General features: G+C 40.3%; 1 protein-coding gene across 2 annotated transcripts in view; it reads right to left on the bottom strand.

Annotated features, from left to right (window-relative positions):
* Positions 1 to 20,167, bottom strand: part of TMEM26 (transmembrane protein 26) — a 64,132-nt gene extending 43,965 nt beyond the window's left edge. The window contains exon 1 of one of the 2 annotated variants that reach the window (XR_003509179.1): positions 19,609 to 20,167. Coding sequence is in view for 1 of the 2 variants with exons in the window: in XM_027530600.1 (XP_027386401.1) it covers positions 19,609 to 19,799 (191 nt within the window). In the remaining variant the exon portion in view is untranslated. The remainder of the gene's footprint in view (positions 1 to 19,608) is intronic. The other variant, XM_027530600.1, reaches the window with a different exon arrangement.
* Between the last annotated feature and the right edge of the window lie 1,823 nt (positions 20,168 to 21,990).

Raw genomic sequence — 21,990 nt, forward strand, 5'->3', positions numbered from 1 at the left:
GAACAGCCCCATAACAAAAACCATAGACTGGGTGGATTAAACAACAGAAATGTATTTTCTCACAGTTCTAGAGGTTGGAAGTTCAAAATCAGGCTTCCAGAATGGTTGGGGTTTAGTAAGAGCTCTCTTCCTGGTTTTTAGACAGCCACCTCCCACTGTGAACTCACATGGCCTTTCCTGAGTGCATACACTTCACAAGAAAAGAGAGAATTTCTCTCTTCTCTTCTTATGAAGCCACCAGTCTTAGTGAATTAGGACCCCATCCTTATGACCTCAGTTAACTCTACCGACTTCCTAAAAGCTCTGTCTCTAAATATATTTACTCTGGGACTTAGGGCTTCAACATATGAATTTTGAGGCAACACAGTTCAGTCCACAGCAGTCACATTTATCTCTCAGGAATTTTTATTATTTAGTTGACCCTAGAACAACATGGAGATTAGGACTCTCTGTGTAGTTGAAAATCCACATATAACTCTGAGATCGACCCTCTATATGCACAGTTCCACATCCACAGATTCAACCAACCGTGGGTCATGAGGTACTGTAGTATGTATTTATTGAAAATAAGATGCATATAAGTGGATTTGCACAGCTCCAACCCATGTTGGAACTTTCTATAAAGCAGTGTCTGGCAGAGTTGTACATTCTGTAACAAGTAGCTGTTACATAATTATGGGATGTCATGCAATGAAAACACATCCTTCAAAATTTGAACTAAGATAAAAATTACATACTTTACAAATTTATTTCTTCCAATTGCATTTTATTTTAGATTGGACTCTTGTTTTATAAATCATCTTAAAACTGTAAATCAGTATAATTTTATTAAAATACTTTTAGTACATTCATGCGATGGTTTAAGATGACCTGAAAAATAGAAATGTTAATTGCTCAAAAACAGAATTTGAGATGAAAATCTACTAAAATCGTATGGTTATAATCCGGGGGAGGAGAAAGGGAGTGAATAAACCTAAATGGAGGAAAACATTTAGAATGGACTGTTTAAAGGCTGTTAACCTTTTCACTAATATCTCCTTTCAACTTCTGGGAAGAGAAAGAGAAAGGGCAAGTGAAAGCAATTCTTAAGAAAATCAGTATTTAAATAGATATTACCCTACCATCAATTTCCTGCAGAAATTAATTTGAAATAAAGGGTTATGGGTCATGATATTATTAGAATTTGACTTAGACAATGGTTGGGCTGCAGAAAGATATCCAAGGCCCCCATGTCAAACATGTTTTTAGAAAGAAAAGGAACACTTAATTCTTTGACCTCCCGTATCAACGGAAACATCAGGAGAGAATATTTCCTTTGTGAAATTGGGGAAGGATATGAATTCTGGTTGGAAGGACAGTTGGAATATGTAAATCTTTTTTTTATATGTCGAATGTTGGCTGGACTGCAATTTTGTTGACTCTCTCAGGATTAATTTTAGGATTAACTGGCCTGGCAATACTGTTAAAATAATAATCTAGGGAAGCTATATACTGAACATATCATAGTTCTTGGAAGAGTTCAAGAATAAAATAATCAATCACCCTTAATATCTTCTGTGCATAAAATTTATTTCTACAATTGGAAAAAAGACTATCCTGTTTCAACATGTTTCCTCTAATTAGGAATCTAGTTATATATTTTAAAAAACATTCAAAATCCAGGATTTTCTCTGTTGCCTATTACAAAGACTATAAATTCCCTAATCAGATACATATTCAAAGCCTCCTCCATTCCTCATCTTATCTCTACTTCCCTTTCCTCTACCACATCCTATCAAGCTGAGCAACTCGGGAGTTTCAACCTGCTGTGTATTTAAAATGAAACAAAACAAAATGTTTTGGAAACTTTCCCTTGTTCCATCCCTCTTCGTCAGACCTATTTGACATCTGTGAAAGGGAGTGGGAATCCCATTAAGCACCTGAGAATTAATCATATTCAAGTCAAGAGCATGTGAGTCCATTGTCTTCCTCCTCCTCCACCCCTGTTCCTGACCCTCTTAACCCTATACCTAAGAGGATTTGCTGGAATTCCCAAAGGCTTCCAGGAGAATTACCAAGGAAATGCCTAGTCCACAAAGTGATCAATAGCAATTCAGAATTAGGAACTTCCTCCCCTAGCTCCTCTCTCTCTCTCTCTCCAGTAGCAGGCTATGCTAGTTGTTCAACTGATTTTTTTTAATTATAGAGAAAATAAAAGTCTGTTATCTAGAAAAGTATTGAAAGGTATAGATACATTGCATTTTTTACATGAAAGGTATATTTCAGCTCTATGTTTTATTGGACCATGGGTCCCTATTAAGAGCAAAGGACTCTATCGTCCCTTCAAGGTTGGTCCATCTGAGAAGAGAGGTTCTGATGTGGATTTTGGAGCAGATGTCCTTCAAATTATGACTACTTGTTTCAGAAAGCCCTGCTCTTATATCTCTATCTATCAGTACCCTTCCTATATTTTGAAATACAGAAATTCACTGCAATAATTAACTTTAACTTGTACTTCTCTTGTGACCCAGCACATTCTCCACTGTTTTCTGTTGTGTGTATTTATAATACGATTCGGCAGATCCTGAGTCTCTAATTTATGTCCTTTCCCTCTTCCATCTCCTTCATCTTTTCCTCTCTTCAGTAGTCTCAGCTGTCTTTTTAAATCTCTGTTGTTGTTGTTCAGTCGCTAAGTCACGTCTGACTCTTTGTGAACCCATGGACTGCAGCACGCCATACTTCCCTATCCCTCACTGTCTCCCAGAGTTTGCCCAAGTTCATGTCCATTGAATCGATGATGCTTTCCAACCATCTCATCCTCTGCTGCCCTCTTCTCCTTTTGCCTTTAATCTTTCCCAGCATCAGGGTCTTTTGTAATGACGTGGCTCTTAACATCAGGTAGCCAAAGTATTGGAGCTTCAGCTTCAGCATCAGTCCTTCCAGTGAATATTCAGGGTTGATTTTCTATAGGATTGACTGGTTTGACCTCCTTACTATCCAAGGGACTCTCAAGAGTCTTCTCCAGCACCACAGTTCGAAAGCATCAATTTTTCACACTCAGACTTCTTTATGGTCTAACTGTCACATCCGTACATTACTACTGGGAAGACAATAGCTTTAACTATATGCACACTTTGTTAGCAAAGTGATGTCTTTGCTTTTTAATATGCTGTCTAGGCTTGTCACAGCTTTCCTTCCAAGAAACAAGTGTCTTATAATTTCATGGCTGCAGTCACCCTCCACAGTGATTTTCGAGCCCACAGAAGAGAAAATAGGTCACTGCTTCAACTTTTTCCCCTTCTATTTGCCGTGAAGTGATGGGACCGGATGCCATGGCCTTAGTTTTTCAATGTTGAATTTTAAGCCAGCTTTTTTCACTCTCCTCTTTCATCTTCATCAAGGGGCTCTTTAGTTCCTCTTTGTTTTCTGCCATTAGAGTGGTGTCGTCTGCATATCTGTGGTTGTTAATAATCTCCCCACAATCTTGAATCCAGCTTATAACTCATGCAGCTCAGCATTTTGGATGATATACTCTGCATATAAGTTAAATAAGCAGAATGACAATATACAGCCTGTTGTACTCCTTTCCCAATTTTGAACCAGTCATTTTTTTCCATGTAAAGTTCTAACTGTTGCTTCTTGACTTGCATACAGGTTTCTCAGGAGACAGATATTCCCATCTCTTTAAGAATTAATGCTTATTTATGAATGCTTAGAGGTAATACTTATTAAGCAAATGCTTAAATGTTTGAATGACTAAATTTATAAATAAAGGGAATACTGAGAAAGCAAAACAAGTGATGGCTGCTGGCATCTACAAGGACCTTTTATATTCATATTTCAGCAGGCCTGGTAACAGGTACAGTTTCTTAGTTGTGTCACTTGAGGAATTGTTACACTGCCATAGCAATTTCAGAAACTTGAGAGACCCAAATTTGAATCTTGCCTCTCCCATTCATTCATCTTTGGAAATTCATTACTTTTTCTGAAACTCAAGATCCTTGTCTATGAAATAGGTTATATCAACCTCATAGGGTGGTTATGAGGAGTAGAGAAGACAATGTTATGGGCTTGATATTGTACTTAAAAAAAGAGAAAAAACTAAGTGGGTTCTAACTCAAACCTTCACATATGTATTTCTCCCCCTTGAAATACCTCTCTCCCTCACTTTTCACCATATCATCTCCTTTTCAAGGTTCATATCAGCTCTATAGGACTGCACAGAAGAACTTTCCTTGTCCTTCCAAGCTTCAATTGGGTCTCCTTGTGCAATTGGGTCTCCTGCTTATCCTAGAGCACTCTTCACTTGTGCTCCATGGGTGTTAAAAGAGTTTCAACATTTATAATTATATGTGTGCATACATGTGTGTGTCAGTGTGTGTCTTGTGGTCATTTGTCTCCCAGCAATTCTAAGTGACATAAGCATAAGACCTGTACCTGACTGTGTCTATCTGCGCATCATGCCCTCAGCTCCTTCCACAGTACCTGGTGCGTGATGGTCCATCCCAAGTATTAAGAGTGATCTCATAAGGTCCAGTTGATTTACAGTTCTGACTTTCTTGACACTCTGTTGCTGGTCTGACTGGAAATCTCCTTTTGAAATAGCATAAATTGATTCTTATCAAAAGTTTTCCTGAAGGAAACATTATTCTGTGCCTGGATGAATTTGATATTTTTTCTACTGTGCAGGATTTAGTATTTCAAGGTGACATTTAGCCATGACATATTATTTTGAAGGTTTACCATATTCCTGATAGTGCATGATCAGAGCAGTTCATTTCTGGAACCAAGGAGAATGTGAATCCTAAAAATTAAAAACTAAGCCTGATCCTACCTTTTTCTGTATAATGAACCAAACTGCATACCCTTTCTTAGGGGCTTCAGATCATTTTACTCTAGTTTTCATGTCTTAATTGTATTGAAAGTAAGTAGAAGCCAACCATAAGCCCTAATATCAGAGACGGGTCTAGCCATCTCAGAAATAAATGAAATCAGGTTTCTTGATGATTGTTTATAAAAAATAAGTTACACCAATCATAGACTGACAAAAACTGATAAATATATGAGTAAATGATTAAGATACATCCAAGTGGGATATTTTTACAAAATTGCTATTACCCTATTACTAATGAGCCATCTGCCCTTGGAAACTCAGATTTATTACAATTCTAATTATCATTACCTTATCACAATACAGAATATGCCCAACATCAATACTTTAATGCCAAACTGCTTTCCTTTTGGTCAGCTATTTTTTCTAAATTTACCTTCCTAAAGATAATTTTTCTCCACAGAAATTTTCGTTTGTTTGTTTATTCACAGCCCTTAGCCAGTATGCCAGTTCTCCCTAAATATACAGCAGGAACACCATCCTTATTTTCCTTTATTTGTTATGTACTTACTTGTTGACTAATATGTTTGCAGGTCTTGCTACATGCTAGACACTACTCTGAGCTCTTAAAGAACTATACTCATTGTTTTATTTTCAGTTCACTTCTTCCAAAAATAAAATATTATTTAGCTTACAAAGTTGTCATTTCAACATGACATAATGTTTTTCACAAAATGATTGTGTCATGACATTTAGCAATTTAGCTCTGCAGTGGATTATATTTATTTCAATTCACCATTAGTCTAAAAATAAGATTCCATTTTCCTCTTCCCCAAAATGGTATGTATTATTGTTTTCTTATTGAAAAAGTAACATTTGTTCATTTTAGAAATGTATAACAATAGAAATAAGTAAATGGAAGAAAATTAACCATAATATCACCTAATACCCTGCATAGCTTTTCTCTCTGCATACAATAAGGATTCTAATCTTCAAATTATATGCATAAATCTGAAGATAGATAATATTTAAATGAAGCAAAAATAATGTTCCAAATTACTCTGAGGTGAACTGCGATTTATTTTGTATTTCAGTTCTCAGTATTTCCTACTCTACAAAGGCAGAGTGGAATTGTCAGGATATACTAGACCCAAGTTTCAAAATCTCATGTTAAACTGCCTCAAGGGTCCTCAAAATTTCTGGAGCACTTTTTAATAAAACGTTTATTTTCAAGGAAATTAAAAAACTAGGTCAAGATATCCTTTCATGCACCCCTAAATCCTATCTAACAACTTAAGGACTGTCCTCCTTACATGTAGACTGGTTTCTTGAAGTGGGCCTTAACATCCAGGGTTTGCATCTGGGCTGCTCAGGAGGCCTCCCTGTTAGCACAGAGGGAGAGGGCAACCGATAGGATGGCCTCTAGCTACCATCTGTCTCTCTGCCACCCCTCAGAATGCACCGAGTGCTCCTGCAGAACACACAGCCCCCGGATGCCTAGGAAGCCTCTTATCTGCACCTCCCACCTAGAGCCCTTTGCCTGTGTCTGCCCATGAGAGGAAGGAGTTGAGGGGAGGAGGAGAGGCCACAACCAAATGGCCATAAGCTGGTGAGAATGCCCCACAAATGGAGATCTGAATACGAAATGTGTATGTTTCAATAGGTACCAAGACCACGTGATGGGTTTGTTTTGTCCATGATCTTTAGCGGGGAGGTGGCTCAAACGGTCAAAAACTGCTTGGAATGCAGGAGACGCGGGTTCAATCCCCAGGTCAGGAAGATCCCCTTGGAGAAGGGAATGACAACCCGCTCCAGTTTTCTTGCCTGGAGAATCTCATGGACAGAAGAACCTGGTAGGCTATAGTCCATAGGGTTGCAAAGAGACGCAACTGAGCAAGAAAACAACAGACTAATAATGAGAACAAAAAAGACAGGATTTCAAATAAGTCAGGAATACCTATTGTAATGGAATTTTTAAGCGTTTGAAAAATGCCCACATTTAGGTTTTATAAAAAGGAGAATACTTGTGAAGGTGAATACTAGCACTCTTAATTAGAGCTTTTGTGGTTTGTTGTTGCTGACTTTTGTTTTTTAATTTTTTTTTTTTAAGTTTATTTGGCTGTGCTGAGTCTTAGTTGTGGCATGTGAGGTCTTCCATCTTCATTGAGGCCATGTGAAATCTTTAGTTGTGGCACACGGGATCTTTAGTTGCGCCATGGGAACTCTTAGTTGAGCCACGGGGGATCTAGTTCCTTACCCAAGGATCAAACTCAGCCTCCCTGCGTTGGAAGTGAGGAGGCTTAGCCACTGGACCACCAGGGAAGACCATGAATGTTTTCTTTCATAAGGGAATATTCTTAAACTATAATATCAACCACCAGCAAAATTAATATTATATACTTCACTTAAAAATTTCCAAGTGGATATCTAAGGCAAGAACAAACTCTATTAAAATTGAAGTTGCTCACATTCAAAGCTCGGAAAATGCCTCACAATGACTAAATGAGCTGCTGCTGCTAAGTCACTTCAGTTGTGTCCGACTCTCTGCGACCCCATAGACGGCAGCCCACCAGGCTTCCCTGTCTATGGGATTTTCCAAGTTAGAGTACTGGAGTGGGGTGCCATTGCCTTCTCTGACTAAATGAGCTATAGGGACAAAATATGCATATGCATTTACGATCTACATTACTATTTTTTCTCATAAAAATTCTGATCCCGAGAACATCATGACCTCTTCCTAAATGAACTGGTTCCAGCTGAAACCCTAACTATCGCCACCATTCCCTCAACCTAAAAAGCCCTTCTCTCTTTTCTTCTCTTCACTCTTGTAAAACCACCAGCCACTTCAAAGGCCAGGACCTAAAGCACATATCTGAGAAATTTTCCTTGTCTAACAAGCCTATTGCACAGACTATATCTTTATTCTGCAGCCTTTCTGCTCTTTTGGACTTAATTTGTCGAAAATTATTTGGTACTCAGAGTATTGTTTTGTCTTGTCCTCATATAACTGCATATGTTTTATGTTCCTTCAAGAACACCATCATAGAGCCTAGTATAATAAATGAATGTTTAATGAACAAGTGAACTTAAGTGCTAATGACCAAAGGAATGTTAATGGTCTCTCAGGGGATTCAATGGATTATGGATGTTATTTATGTGAACTTTAATTTATTTCACTCTATAAAAGACAGTGGTGTTTATTTCTGTTCTGTGGAAGAGTTTGGTTGTTCACTTTAGGACCCATGAAGACAGTCTAGAATTTTTCCCCTTTTCTATCTTCTTTTACATATGCTTTGATTTTAGAGGGATGTCTGCTTATGCAAGAGTGTCTCTGAGCTGTGGCCATGTCTAGTCTAAAATTTTATTCTTTTTAAAAAAATACTTAAAGAAAGAAAGAAAAAAAAAAAAAAGATCCTGCATGCCACAAGTAAGACCCACATATTTATTTGGCTATGTGGGTCTTACTTGCAGCATGCAGGATCTTTTTTTTTTTTTTCTTTCTTTCTTTCTTTCTGTTTTTAAGTTGCAGCATGTGGGATCTTTAGTTAGAGCATGCAAACTCTTCTTAGGAATCTAGTTCCCTGACCAGTGATTAAACACAGGCTCCCTACATTGGGAGCACAGAAGAGTAAAAGTCGCTTAAATTTTCTACATTCTCTTCTAAGCAAAACCATTCTAGTGTTCATTTAGCAAATCACCTGGGATTTACCTACCCAATTTTGGAACACAGAAAATACTTTGACCCTTTCTGTACCAAAGAGAATCCTTGACCCCAAAAATGTCTGTAGTTGTACTGTCTACAGAAAAACCCAGTTTGGTTGCTGAATGTAGAGTACAGCAACTAGGTGATGGAGTTCAATTCTGGCATGGGAGTACTTCTCTGAGTTTGGCTTCCTCATTTGCAAGCAGGAACTAGCACCAGGGCTTTTGTGAGGAGTGAATGAGGGAATCCATTCAATGCAAAAGTCTGGCTCAAGAAAAGTGAGGGTTCACAGATGCTAGGATTGTCTTTATGATTCATTATTGCTAGATCCCCTGGAGAAGGAAATGGCAACCCACTCCGGTGCTGTTGCCTGGAAAATCCCGTGGACGGAGGAGCCTGATAGACTACAGTCCATGGGGTCGCAAAGAGTCAGACACGACTGACGACTTCACTCACTCATTGCTAGTTGTGACCTTTGATGAGTGATCTAGCCTTGCTATGCAGCAGCATCTTCATCTTAAAATGGTAATAAAGATGAAAATGAATTCATCAGGTCATTTTGAGGATTACATGAGATAATGGATAGAAAGCAGGCTTGGAGCAGCATCAGTTCTCCGTATCTCAGTAACTGTTACCATCTCCACGATCAGCATCACCATTATTTTCATCATCCTCCTCATCCCCATTATTAACAGACTGTCAGAAAATGGCACAGCCAATTTATTAACAGGCTTTTCCTAATAATAAAATCCCTTAGAAGAAATGAAGAAATGAAGTAGCTATCATAGTTAACAAAAGAGTCTGAAATGCAGTACTTGGATGAAATCTCAAAAATTACAGAATGTTCTCTGTTTGTTTCCAAGGCAAACCATTCAATATCATAGTAAGCCAAGACTATGCCCCAACCAGCAATGCTAAAGAAGCTGAAGTTGAACGAGTTTATGAAAACCTACAAGACCTGGAATTAACACCCAAAAAATATGACCTTTTCATTATAGGGAACTGGAATGCAAAAGTAGGAAGTCAAGAAATACCTGGAGTAACAGGCAAATTTGGCCTTGGAGTGGACAGTGAAACAGGGCAAAGGCTAATAGAGTTTTGCCAAGAGAACACACTGGTCATAGCAAACACCATCTTCCAACAACACAAGAGAAGACTATACACATGGGCATCACCAGATGGTCAACACCCAAATCAGACTGATTATATTCTGTGCAGCCAAAGATGGAAAAGCTCTATAGCAAAAACAAGACCAGGAGCTGACTATGGCTCAGATCATGAACTCCTTATTGCCAAATTCAGACTTAAATTGAAGAAAGTAGGGAAAACCATTAGACCATTCAGGTATGACCTAAAATATAACTCTTATGATTATACAGTGGAAGTGACAAATAGATTCAAGGGATTAGATCTAATAAACAGAGTGCCTGAAGAACTATGGACGGAAGTTCGTGACATTGTACAGGAGGCAGGGATCAAGACCATCCTCAAGAAAAAGAAATGCAAAGAGGCAAAATGGTTGTCTGAGGAGGCCTTACAAATAGCTGTGAAAAGAAGAGAAGCAAAAAGCAAAGGAGAAAAGGAAAGATATAAGCATCTGAATGCAGAGTTCCAAAGAATAGCAAGGAGAGATAAGAAAGCCCTCCTCAGCAATCAATGCAAAGAAATAGAGGAAAAGAACAGAATGGGAAAGACTAGAGATCTCTTCAAGAAAATTAGAGATACCAAGGGAACATTTCATGCAAAGATGGGCACAATAAAAGACAGAAATGGTATGGACCTAACAGAAGCAGAAAATTTTAAGAAAAGGTGGCAAGAATACACGAAGAACTGTGCCAAAAAGATCTTCAGTACCCAGATAATCATGGTGGTATGATCACTCACCTAGTGTCAGACATCCTGGATTACAAAGTCAATTGGGCCTTAGGAAGTATCACTATGAACAAAGCTAGTGGAGGTGATAGAATTTCAGTTGAGCTATTTCAAAACTTAAAAGATGATGCTGTTAAAGTGCTGCACTCAATATGCCAGCAAATTTGGAATACTCAGCAGTGGCCACAGGAATGGAAAAATTTCAGTTTTCATTCCAATCCCAAAGAAAGGCAATGCTAAAGAATGCTCAAACTACCGCACAATTGCACTCATCTCACAGGCTAGCAAAGTAATGCTCAAAATTCTTCAAGCCAGTCTTCAACTGTACATGAACCATGAACTTCCAGATGTTCAAGCTGGATTTAGAAAAGGTAGAGGAACTAGAGATTAAATTGCCAACTTCCTTTGGATCATCAAAAAAGCAAGAGAGTTCCAGAAAACATCTACTCCTGCTTATTGACTATACCAAAGCTTTTGCTGTGTGAACTGTGGAAAATTCTGAAATAGGTGGGAATACAAGATCACCTGACCTGCCTCTTGAGAAACCTAAATGCAGCTCAGGAAGCAACAGTTAGAACTGGACATGGAACAACAGATTGGTTCCAAATAGGGAAAGGAGTATATCAAGGCTGTGTATTGTCACCCTGCTTGTTTAACTTATATACAGAGTACATCATGAGAAACGCTGGGCTGGATGAAGCACAAACTGGAATCAAGATTGCCGGGAGAAATATCAATAATCTCAGATATGCAGATGACACCACCCTTATGGCAGAAAGTGAAGAAGAACTAAAGAGCCTCTTGATGCAAGTGAAAGAGGAGAGTGAAAAGTTGGCTTAAAGCTCAACATTCAGAAAACTAAGATAATGGCATCTCGTCCCATCATTCATGGCAAATAGATGGGGAAACAGTGGAAACAGTGTCAGACTTTATTTTTCTGAGCTCCAAAATCACTGCAGATGGTGACTGAAGCCATGAAATTAAAAGACACTTGCTCCTTGGAAGAAAAGTTATGACCAACCAAGACAGCATATTAAAAAGCAGAGACATTACTTTGCCGACAAAGGTCCATGTAGTCAAGGCTATGGTTTTTCCAGTAGTCATGTATGGATATGAGAGTTGGACTATGAAGAAAGCTGAGCACCAAAGAATTGATGCTTTTGAACTGTGGTGTTGGAGAAGACTCTTGAGAGTCCCATGGACTGCAAGGAGATCCAACCAGTCCATCCTAAAGGAAATCAGTCCTGAATATTCATTGGAAGGACTGATGCTGAAGCTGAAACTCCAGTACTTTGGCCACCTTATGAGAAGAACTGACTCATTTGAGAAGACCCTGATGCTGGGAAAGATTGATGGAGGGAGGATAAGAGGATGACAGAGGATGGGATGGTTGAATGGCATCACCAACTCAATGGACATGAGTTCGAGTAAACTCTGGGAGTTGGTGATAGACAGGGAGGCCTGGTGTGCTGCAGTCCATGGGGTCACAAAGAGTCGGACATGACTGAGTGACTGAACTGAACTGAACAAGTCCCTTGTGAAACTAAATAAGAAAATATGACTTTTTCTTGAAAATATAGCATAGTGCTAAGTCAAGAGAGCATAAGAGTCTTCTTCCTAAACCATGACTCAGATCCCTGAAAACAAAGTCATTTACTGGTAGCATTCAGTACATGCCTACAAAAATGATGCAATTTTGAGTCACTCTTTTGCATTGGAAAAATCCCTGATGCTGGGAAAGGTTGAGAGCAGGAGGAGAAGAGGGTGACAGATGATGAGTTGTTTGGTTGGCATCACCTACTCAATGGATGTGAGTTTGAGCAAACTCCAGGAGATGGTGAAGGACAGGCAAGCCTGGCATTCTGCAGTCCATGGGGTTGCAAAGAGTCAGACAGGACTGAGTGACTGAACAACAACAGCAAGGCTCAGGATAGAAAATGCCTACACACAAACCACATAAACACGAAGATAATGAGTACTGTAAAACTCCATATGCTGATAAATCCAGGGCACAGTGGAAACTGTTAGTATCATTAACTAAAAAAGTTAAGGAGAGCTATCAGGCAGTCCGTATGAATTCGCTGTTTGGGCAGCAAATGTAAGCAAAGAAATAGTTTATCTCCTGGGAGAATTTCTAGTGCCCATGTTGGCCACATGGAAATCATAGGGTCTCCTTCTTTACACCTGCATTTCATCCTCTCTGATACCCCGTAAGATGGGTGGAAGAGTACTTGTATTCCCCAACTTTCTCTGTGGCATTTTTGTAAGCACTCTTGGTAGAGGGAGATACATACTATCAAATACTACAGAATTACATCTGACAAAGCTCTTCTCTGCTAATCAGAACTTGTTCATGATCAGACTTCATACGATATCCGTCACATCTAGGTTTTTCATTTCTCCCTTTGAACCCTCTAAATATTGTACAGTTGAGTAATCAAAACATTTCATTGAGGTTTTTTTTTACAGAATTGAATTGAATTTGCAATGAAATTAGGACAGAATCTCTTTTGATTCCTAATTTATCTTTCCTGTGTTTAGTTGGAGGCCACCCAGACATTTTCTAACATATGATGCTTCAAATGAGATATGGTAACAGTTACACACTAGTGTGTATAAAATAGGTAAACTATAAGGGCCTATTATATAGCACAGGGAACTATATTCAATATCTTGTAATAACCTATACTGGGAAAGAATCTGAAAAGACTATATATAGTCATATATATATATACATATATATGATCCTTCTCTCTCTCTCTCTCTCTACATATATATATATATATAGTCTTTCTGTAGTGATTCAGTTATACATATTTATAACTGAATTATGTGTTGTACACCTAAAACATTATAAATCAACTATGCTTCCATTTTTTTAATAAAATGAGATATGGTGAAATATAAAATTTATTAGGAATTTTTCACCTAGATGAATGGGACATGATGAGAAGAGACAATGAAGAGTCAAAGAGAAAGTCAGTACTTCTCTGTCTTCTGGGAGGGTGTCAGCAGTGACCCAGGACACGCTTAGCTCTTCCTTCTCTCAGTCCTTTTTTTGCCTCCCAGGCTCTTCCCATGCCTGACTCCTCTCTCTAACAGACTCGGCTCCCAGATCGCCTCCCAGCAAGACATCTCACTTCCCACTCAGTAGAACCTCCCCAAGTCCTCCATCCATCTATAACCCAGCCCATTTAGCCCTTCACTGTTCTGCTCACTCACCTGTTTACTTGCTTATTGCTATTTACCAGCACATCTGCTTTTTTTCCTTCCCATTTCTCTAGGTATAGTTGACACACAGCACTGTATGAGTTTAAGGTATACAGCATAATTATTTGACTTATATACATCATGAAATAATGACCACAGTAAGTTTAGTGAACACCCATCATCTCATATAGATACAAAATAAAAGCAATAGGAAAAAAATATTTTTCCTTACGATGAGAACTCTTTAAGATTTACTCTCAGCCACATCCACCTGGGGCTTCCTACATAGTGCTAGTGGCTAAGAACCTGCTGGCCAATGCAGGGGCCGTAAGAGACACGAGTTCAAGTTCAGTCCCTGAGTCAGGAAGATCCCTTGGCAGAGGGGAGGCCATGGCAACCCACTCCAGTATTCTTGCCTGGAGAATGCCATGGACAGGGGAGCCTGGCAGGCTATAATTCATAGGGGCACACAGAGTCAGACACAAGAGAAACAATTATCACTCATGCACAGTAGCACACGTGCGTGCAGTTTCATATGTAACATACGGCAGTGTTAACTGTTTCAGTCATGTTGTACATCACACCCCCCATACTTATTTGTCTCATAACTGAAAGTCTGTACCTTTTGACCATCTTCATCCAATTCCCCCTCAGCACACCTGTTTATTATTTATTTCTTTATTTTCTGAGTCCTCTGACTAAAACATGAGTTCTTTTAGGGCAGGATTTTACCTGTTTTATTCACCTCCACTTTCGTGTCACTAAAAAGAATATCTAACACGTTTGAGATGTACCAGGCATTTTTGCTGAGTGAAGAATAAGAAGGCTCTGTGCTTCCTCCAGAGAAAAGTGCTCTTTCCCCATCCTCACTTCCCTCAGGATGTTCATTACCTACCCAGCCTTGCCACTTCTCTCTCACCCATTTTTCCTGCTCCAGTTCAAATGCTGTGAAGTCCCCTCCCCCTCCCTACACACCACAACCCCCACCCCGCCTCCTTCCCCCACGCCAACCACCACCCCTGCTATCACGCCTCCTCACATCCTATCTCTGCGAATTTGTTAGTGTATTAATATCCTTGCTCTTCCAATCGCCAACTCAGTGATCTCAAGTAAAATGATTTAACAGCTTTGTGTCTCAGCTTCCTCATCTCAAAATGGGAGAAAACAGAAACAGAAAATAACTATAGCCACTGTCAAGATCACGTGGGAAATTCTGTAAAACACTCGAAAAAGCCTGAACATCACTAAATGCTAAATATTCATAATAATTCTTATCCCCACATATTTGAACGCATCACTGAACTGCTACCTTTTATTTTAAAACCTCAAATGTGTTTGCTTTCTGTTTCTTCACATAGTATCTAGCGTGTCATGCCCACTTATTAAGCAAGTGAACAAAAGTGGTTGTCTGATTCAACTTAATAAAGGGAAACAGAAATAATGAAGTAACCAAGTCAGTAAGATATTTTGTTCACTCAAAGATATGTACCTTGTATTCTTGAAATTTTGATGAAGAAAGATCGGTGCTTAAAATTCTGTACTTTCAGCAAGAAATTAAACTTAGATTTTGACATATTCTCAGATACTGTCTGCTTGAAAGTGAACAGGCTTCAAATTTGTCAAAGTCTTGGTCACTTCTTTTCTCTCATGAACAATGTTTTATCAGTATTAGCTGGAAAGGAACTGGAAACCTTGTCTTCTATTGGACTCTATCCTAAATGATAATTCACGGGGCTTCCTAGGTCGCACTCATGGTGAAGAACCCGCCTGCCAATGCAGGCAATATGAGAGATGCAGTTCGATCCCTGGGTCAGGAAGATCGCCTGGTGGAGGGCATGGCATGTCACTCCAGTATTCTTGCCTGGAGAATCCCATGGACAGAGGAGCCTGGCAGGCTACTGTCCATAGCGTTGCAAAGAGTCAGACACCACTGAAGCGACTTAGCACACAGGCATGCAAATGGTAATTCACAGATCCTTTTGATTGTTGTCCAGACAATAGAAAATAAAATCAAGAAAAAAATTAAGCAATAATCAAACTTAGAGAATGAACTTATGGTTGTGGGGGAGATGGGGGAAGAATGAGGGGGAAGGAATAGTTCAGGAGTTTGGGATGGACATACACACACTGCTATATTTAAAATGGATAACCAAAACAGGGAACTCTGCTCAGAGTTATGTGGCAGTCTGGATGGGAGGGGAGTTTGGGGGAAAATGGATACATGTATATGTAAGGCTGAGTCCCTTTGCTGTCCACCTGAAGCTGTCACAACATTCTTAATTGGTTATACTACAATATAAAATGAAAAGTTTTTAAAAAATAAAGCATTGATACTAATTTTTATCTTAAATGAATGTAAGTGAATAGCAGATGAAATTAATAAATACTAGGGGAAAAGAACCAAATTCCACCAGCACACATTTCTTGGACTTCATGAGGAATGTGTCACTGGCTTCCCTTCTTTATCCTATATGATCCCAACAAATTAAGCTTTTCCAACTGGCAAGTTCTTACTGCTGATGTAATGTTGCCTGTCCCTGGACAGCTGATCTCAGCAGCTCTAGTTCCATTTTTCCTTTCCAAAGAATAGCTAAAGAAACATTCTTTGGATAAGTGTAATATGTTTGCTACATTACAAGAAATTTTGTTCACATTTTCCTCTATAGCTCTGTTTATTGCCCCATTATTTCTATCGATTTGATTTATTTGGGGCCAGGTGCAAATTTTAATAAAAAGAAAAAAGTTCAGACCAGCCCAGAGCAGTCTAAAGGAGGCTTATAGATCTAATGTTCCAGAAAAGACACTTTCATTTCATGTATGCACGGAGTTTAATCCACCGTTCAGACCTCGATTGATGGATTGATTTTTAATATGAGAGGGTTTTCCCTCTTCCTCCTCCTCCTTTCTCTTCTCCTTTTTTTCTCCTCTCATTCTCTCCCTCCTCCTCCCTGCCAGCCTCCCTCCCCTCCACCTCCCTCTTCTTGACTAGTAAATAGATAATGTATTTAAATGATACAAAGGATAATTCTTTGATAAGTTTGTTTTTAAAGAAACTGAGGCAATAATATATACAACGCTGTTACTTTATCCTGACAGTGTATCATGGACATTCCTCAAAGTCAATACTAAAACCTACCACATTATTTTCAATACCAGCAAAATATTCTATAGTGTGGGTAGGCACAATTTTTCAACCAATCTCTAGATGAATGGTCAGGTCGCTTTCAGCTTTATTTTCCACTATCAAGATGAAATTTAGTATTTTTTAATGTATGTCTTTATATTCAGGTACTTTTGGTTCTATAGGGCAGAATAAAAAATGTAAGACAAATGGATTAAAAGATAACATATATATTTATATAGATCTCTATAGTAACATTTTCATAGAGGTATAGATACTGCCATAACTTTGTCTTTTAAAATATCATTTTAACATTCCATTTTCTGATTTTTTCCCTGAAATTCATGAAAGAACATTGTGTGAGCTTTGTCCACCATGCAAATGATCATATTTATAGACTCAGTTGTAGTTGATAGCATCAGTAGAACAAAGTTTTACTAATCACATTTGTATTTAGATCATTTTACAAAGATTCCTTTGTTCCTGAATTTGTATAATAAACCAAGTCTATCAAGGTGTTTTTTTTCTTTTTTTTTTTGCTTATTCTCAAATATAGTCTAGATATTGAGTCCGCATTTTTTTTTTTTTTTTTTTTTTACTGCTATATACAAGGTGGTTCAGATGGTAAAGAACCCTCCTGTAATTCAGGAGACCAGGGTTTGATCCCTGGTTTGGGAAGATCCCTGGAGAAGGAAATGGCAACCCACTCCAGTATTCTTGCCTGGAGAATCCCATGGCCAGAGGAGCCTGGTGGGCTCTAGTCCATGGGGTTGCAAAGAGTTGAACATGACTGAGTGACAAACACTTTCACTTTACGCACTTTTGCTATAATATAAAATATACATCGTGGGCCTATTATGAAATAAAGGTGAGAATTGTTTTCTACTTTTTGGCTCTGAACTAATGGTTTATTGGCTAACTTCTCAGAGTTTTTTAACTTGAAAATGTGTCCACTTGACATAGAATAATTTTTAATAAGAAAAAGTCTAGGATCTCGAAAAGACCATCTCTTTTGTATTCACTGACCATCAACATGTATCATTTCATCTAATTCATAATAACCTATAGATAAGGGAACTGAGACTGGAAAAGGTTAAGTAACTTGTTCAATGCCTCACAGCAAGTAAGTAGCAAAACCCAGATTTTACTCCATTATCTGATTTTGAGTCCATCCTCTTTACACAAACATGCCCCTAGTTTCCTGTTTAACTTGACACATTGACCATCACCTGTTTCGGTCCCAACCTTTTTTCTTTTCTTAGTTTTAAGTTACACGTCCATCTTAGCAGCCAGTGGTCAATGGTGAAGGTGCCATCGACTAGAGTATTTGTACATAACTGGCATGCAATTTTGACTTAATGAACTGAGCCCTCTTGTCCACTCTTGGAGAAGAAAGAGGATGTTTCAGGGCCAGTTAAGCTCATCCTTCTGAGGCTGACATTTTTCCCAGATGATGGCTGCTGGTAGGACTACTTTCCATGGAACATCTATCAGCCTCAGTCTTCATCCTCCTGTTACTGAAGATCTTTTCTACCCCAGCATGTTAAAGCTACTCAGTAAACACTAAATCAGTCTCATGTGAAATGCTTGCTAGATGAACACTTTTCTCCCTTTTGTTTCTTTAACCCTAAGGCGTATCTGGGAAACTAATACCATTTATCTTTGAGACTTCCAAAAGACACGCTGAAAAGTACCTCAGATCTCTCCTATTTAATAAGCTGTTAATGAGGGGAGGGTTAGTGACATGGTTCTAGTCCTTATTGTATTAAATTAAGGTTCTACTTGAATAACTTCTTCACTGATAATTCTAGAAATTTTTCACCAGTGGAGAATTTAAGGAAGAGTTTCTTTATTTTAAGAGCCAACACATTCTCTCCCTTGGATGGTCGTGAAATACACAGCCTGTTATAGTTTAATATGTAAAATCGTCAAAAGGATTTTTTTTTTTACTTAATATGCCACCATGTATATAATTCTTGAATTGGGTAATAGTATTTTCCTCTTTCTCATAGCAGTAGGTATTTTTTTTTAATATGGACATACATGAAAACACATTGTTTTTTTTTAAAAAATAATACAGGAAGAGGACTAACTCAGATAAGTTTGGGATGAAAATCTTGGAGTAGAGCGATAGAGATAGATGGTCTTGTAAATGGCAGGAAATCTTTCTCTCAATTCTTTGATTGCCATCCAAGTCTTTGGGGAGGAAATAAAGCATCAGACAGAACCCGTAGTATGGCACGTTGAGTTTAAGGCTGAATCACTGCCTGCTAGTCCCTTCCCCAGCATCACAACCCCTCTTTGACAAGATGGACTGACCATTAACCAAGGCTGTGAAGCAAGCCCGGAGGATACCTGAAGCTGATGCCAAGCCAGGGCGCCCTGGGCGCCAAGCGAAGCGGCTAAAACCACAGACGTGCTGCGAGTGACTTCTCGCCCCTGGACGCTGCCCGATGCGCACAAGCTCTCACACAAGTCTGCCCAGAGAAGGGCATTCCCATAGCTGCACGCACCCAGGCTAAACTGTGCACACTCACACCCCAAAATCAGAACGCAGAGGGTCTGACACCCCTGATGCGCTTTCCGCAGAGCAAGCAAGCGCTTCCCTTCTTTTTCCCGTCTTCCAAGTTGCCAACCCTGGGACTGGGTGGCACGTGGGTGCGACTCGAGCCTTCCCCGTGTTGCCCTGGGACCCTGGGGGCACTCCCGCGTGCCCAAGAGAAGCCCAAACAACCCGCGCTGCCTCGACGTTCCCAAAGAGGACAAAGGGGGTCCGCATCCCAGTAAAGAATCGGCAGCCTGCAAGGAGAGGGGCCCCAGGGCCGGCCGAGAGTGCCCCCGGGGAGCGTCCCAGGGACTCGGAGCGCCCTCCCTCTCCCGGGGTGCGCTCACCATTTGTAGCCTCTGCCGCGCTTGAATTTGAGGGTCAGCGCCGTTTCCAGAAAGAGCAAGAGATTAAGCAGCGCCAGCAACCAGTACCACGGCTCCTTCTTCACCACGGTCACTCGCCAGACTCCAACCAGCGAGTGCAGCACGAAGAGGAGCCGGGTGGCCAGAGCGTTGAGCAGGACCAGTCCCTCCATGCCGCCCGGCTGCGTGCGCTCTGCCCGCGCCCCGCCGACCCGGCCCGGAGGAGCCGGAGCCGGAGCCGGGGGCGGAACGTGACAGCTCCGAGACCTGCGGCGGCTGCAGTCCTCTCACCCTCCCAGAACAGGAGAGAGCCGCGCCCCTCCCCCAAACTTCCTGAGAACTCTCCAAAGAGAGGAGATGCTAGCCCCAGCTTTCCAGGCTTTCTGGGGAGTATGGGGCTGCCCTGCTCCGGCTCCCAGGCATTGTTCTGCTTTTGTCCATCTTCCCTCCCAATCCCTGAGGGTCCTCTTTCCATCCCTGCCTGACCCTCCACCCTTCAGGCTTCCGTGGGGTCACCGAGAACTTCCCCCATTGGAAAGAGGAGGGAGGTGCACAAAAGGGCGTGAGGCTGCACACCAGGAAAGGGGAAGGGGCGCACACGGGGAATATCCCTTACTTTTCCACTGAAGTACTTTCATTCACTCACATGTTGTATAGGAACCGGGTCTCCTGATGATTCTAAGATGGGATGCAGGAGAGCCAGAGAATCTGCTGTCCAGGCAGACATACAGATCCAGCCCAATTTGAAGAATTAAAACTTCCCTGGGCTAGAGGAAATGAGGCGGACTAGGATTTTTCACAGAGCTCTCAGTACCTCACTTAGCAAGATAGGTAGCTGGGGTTAGCTCTACTTTTGGGACAGGTATTATTAAAGCAAAGGGATATTCTTTATTATGTCTCCCCAACCCTCACCCACTACCCTGACTATTTATTTCCTAAAGGAAATAGAGTGGCAAAACAGGAAGGCAGGGGGACAGTGCAGAGGAGATAAAAGATAAAGCCAGGCTTAGATTGGAAGGAGAAATTCATGGAGTGGGGAACTGTACCCTTGACATCAATGACTAATGAGGTACACTGCCTTTTCAGCATCCAAGGCAAAGAGGAAACTGGAGTCAGGGTTTTCCAAAACACCTCCATGATTTTTGTTTCCTTGTTTGGTCTCCTACCACCTGTACCACTATTTACTTAACATTTTTTCCTTAAATGAACTCAAATTTTTACTGAAATAATGTTTAAAGGAAACTTTCTATCACTTGTAAATGGAAGTGTAGTAGGCTACAAATGGGAGGTAATTGCAAAAATAAATAAGATAAAATGAAGCTAACTTACTGAGATCTGGTAGAGATTAACTATTACCTTCCAAGGCTCTGTGCCTCAGCTTCCCTCTTTCTGGGAAAATAAAAACATGCTGCTGCTGCTGCTGCTAAGTGCTGGGAAAGATTGAAGGCAGGAGGAGAAGGGGACAACAGAGGATGAGATGGCTGGATGGCATCACTGACTCAATGGACATGAGTTTGAGTAAATTCCAGGAGTTGGCGATGGACAGGGAGGCCTGGCGTGCTGCAGTTCACGGGGTCGCAAAGAGTCGGACCCGACTGAGCAAGTGAACTGAACTGAGTCCTGTTACTACCAAGCAGGAATACTCTCTTGCCCACATTAGTAAAATTAAAAAGTATAACTCAAAGAGAATATTTCTTGGTTAGGTTTATTCAACTGAAAGTCACCCCATAGCTTTCTTAAAATTAGGTTGAAATTTCTAAAGTATGTGATTACTGTCTTCATTAGGTGAGAAAAAGATCCAACTGCTTAAAAGAAGTTCACTTATTTCTGGTAATATGATTAGGGAGATTTCTTTTGTTCCTGTGGGTCTACACTCTCGCAAATCTTAGAGGAAACCCAGTAGTGATATCCTGGAGCTGTTTCTTATGTGCCCTTCAGTGTAGGCTGATGGCACTGTGACCAGCGACTGTACAGGAGTGATGATGAGAGCACATAGAGCATACAGTGGGAGGTAGCAGGGTATGGACACAGGAGCCCTAGCCCTGAGTCAGCTGGCTGTCAGCTAACCCTAACCCTAACCCTAAAGAAAGTCAGCTGGACTCCTGGCTCAGCCACTTAGTTGCACTGTAATCTTTGTGCCTCAGTTTCCTCACCTGTAAATGGGGTATGAAGCCTCTTGACTCATGGGGCCATTGTGGGTATACAATGAGTTAATACAGGGGTCCCCAGACTCCAGGATCTAATGCCTGTTGATCTGAGGTTGAACTGATGTCATAATAATAGAAATAAAGTGCACAACAAATGCAGTGCCCTTGAATCATCCTGAAACCACCCTCCCTCCCACCTGGTCTGTGGAAAAATTGT

Source organism: Bos indicus x Bos taurus, chromosome 28 (genome assembly GCF_003369695.1).
Source record: "Bos indicus x Bos taurus breed Angus x Brahman F1 hybrid chromosome 28, Bos_hybrid_MaternalHap_v2.0, whole genome shotgun sequence".
In the NCBI taxonomy this organism is placed as follows: domain Eukaryota; kingdom Metazoa; phylum Chordata; class Mammalia; order Artiodactyla; family Bovidae; genus Bos; species Bos indicus x Bos taurus.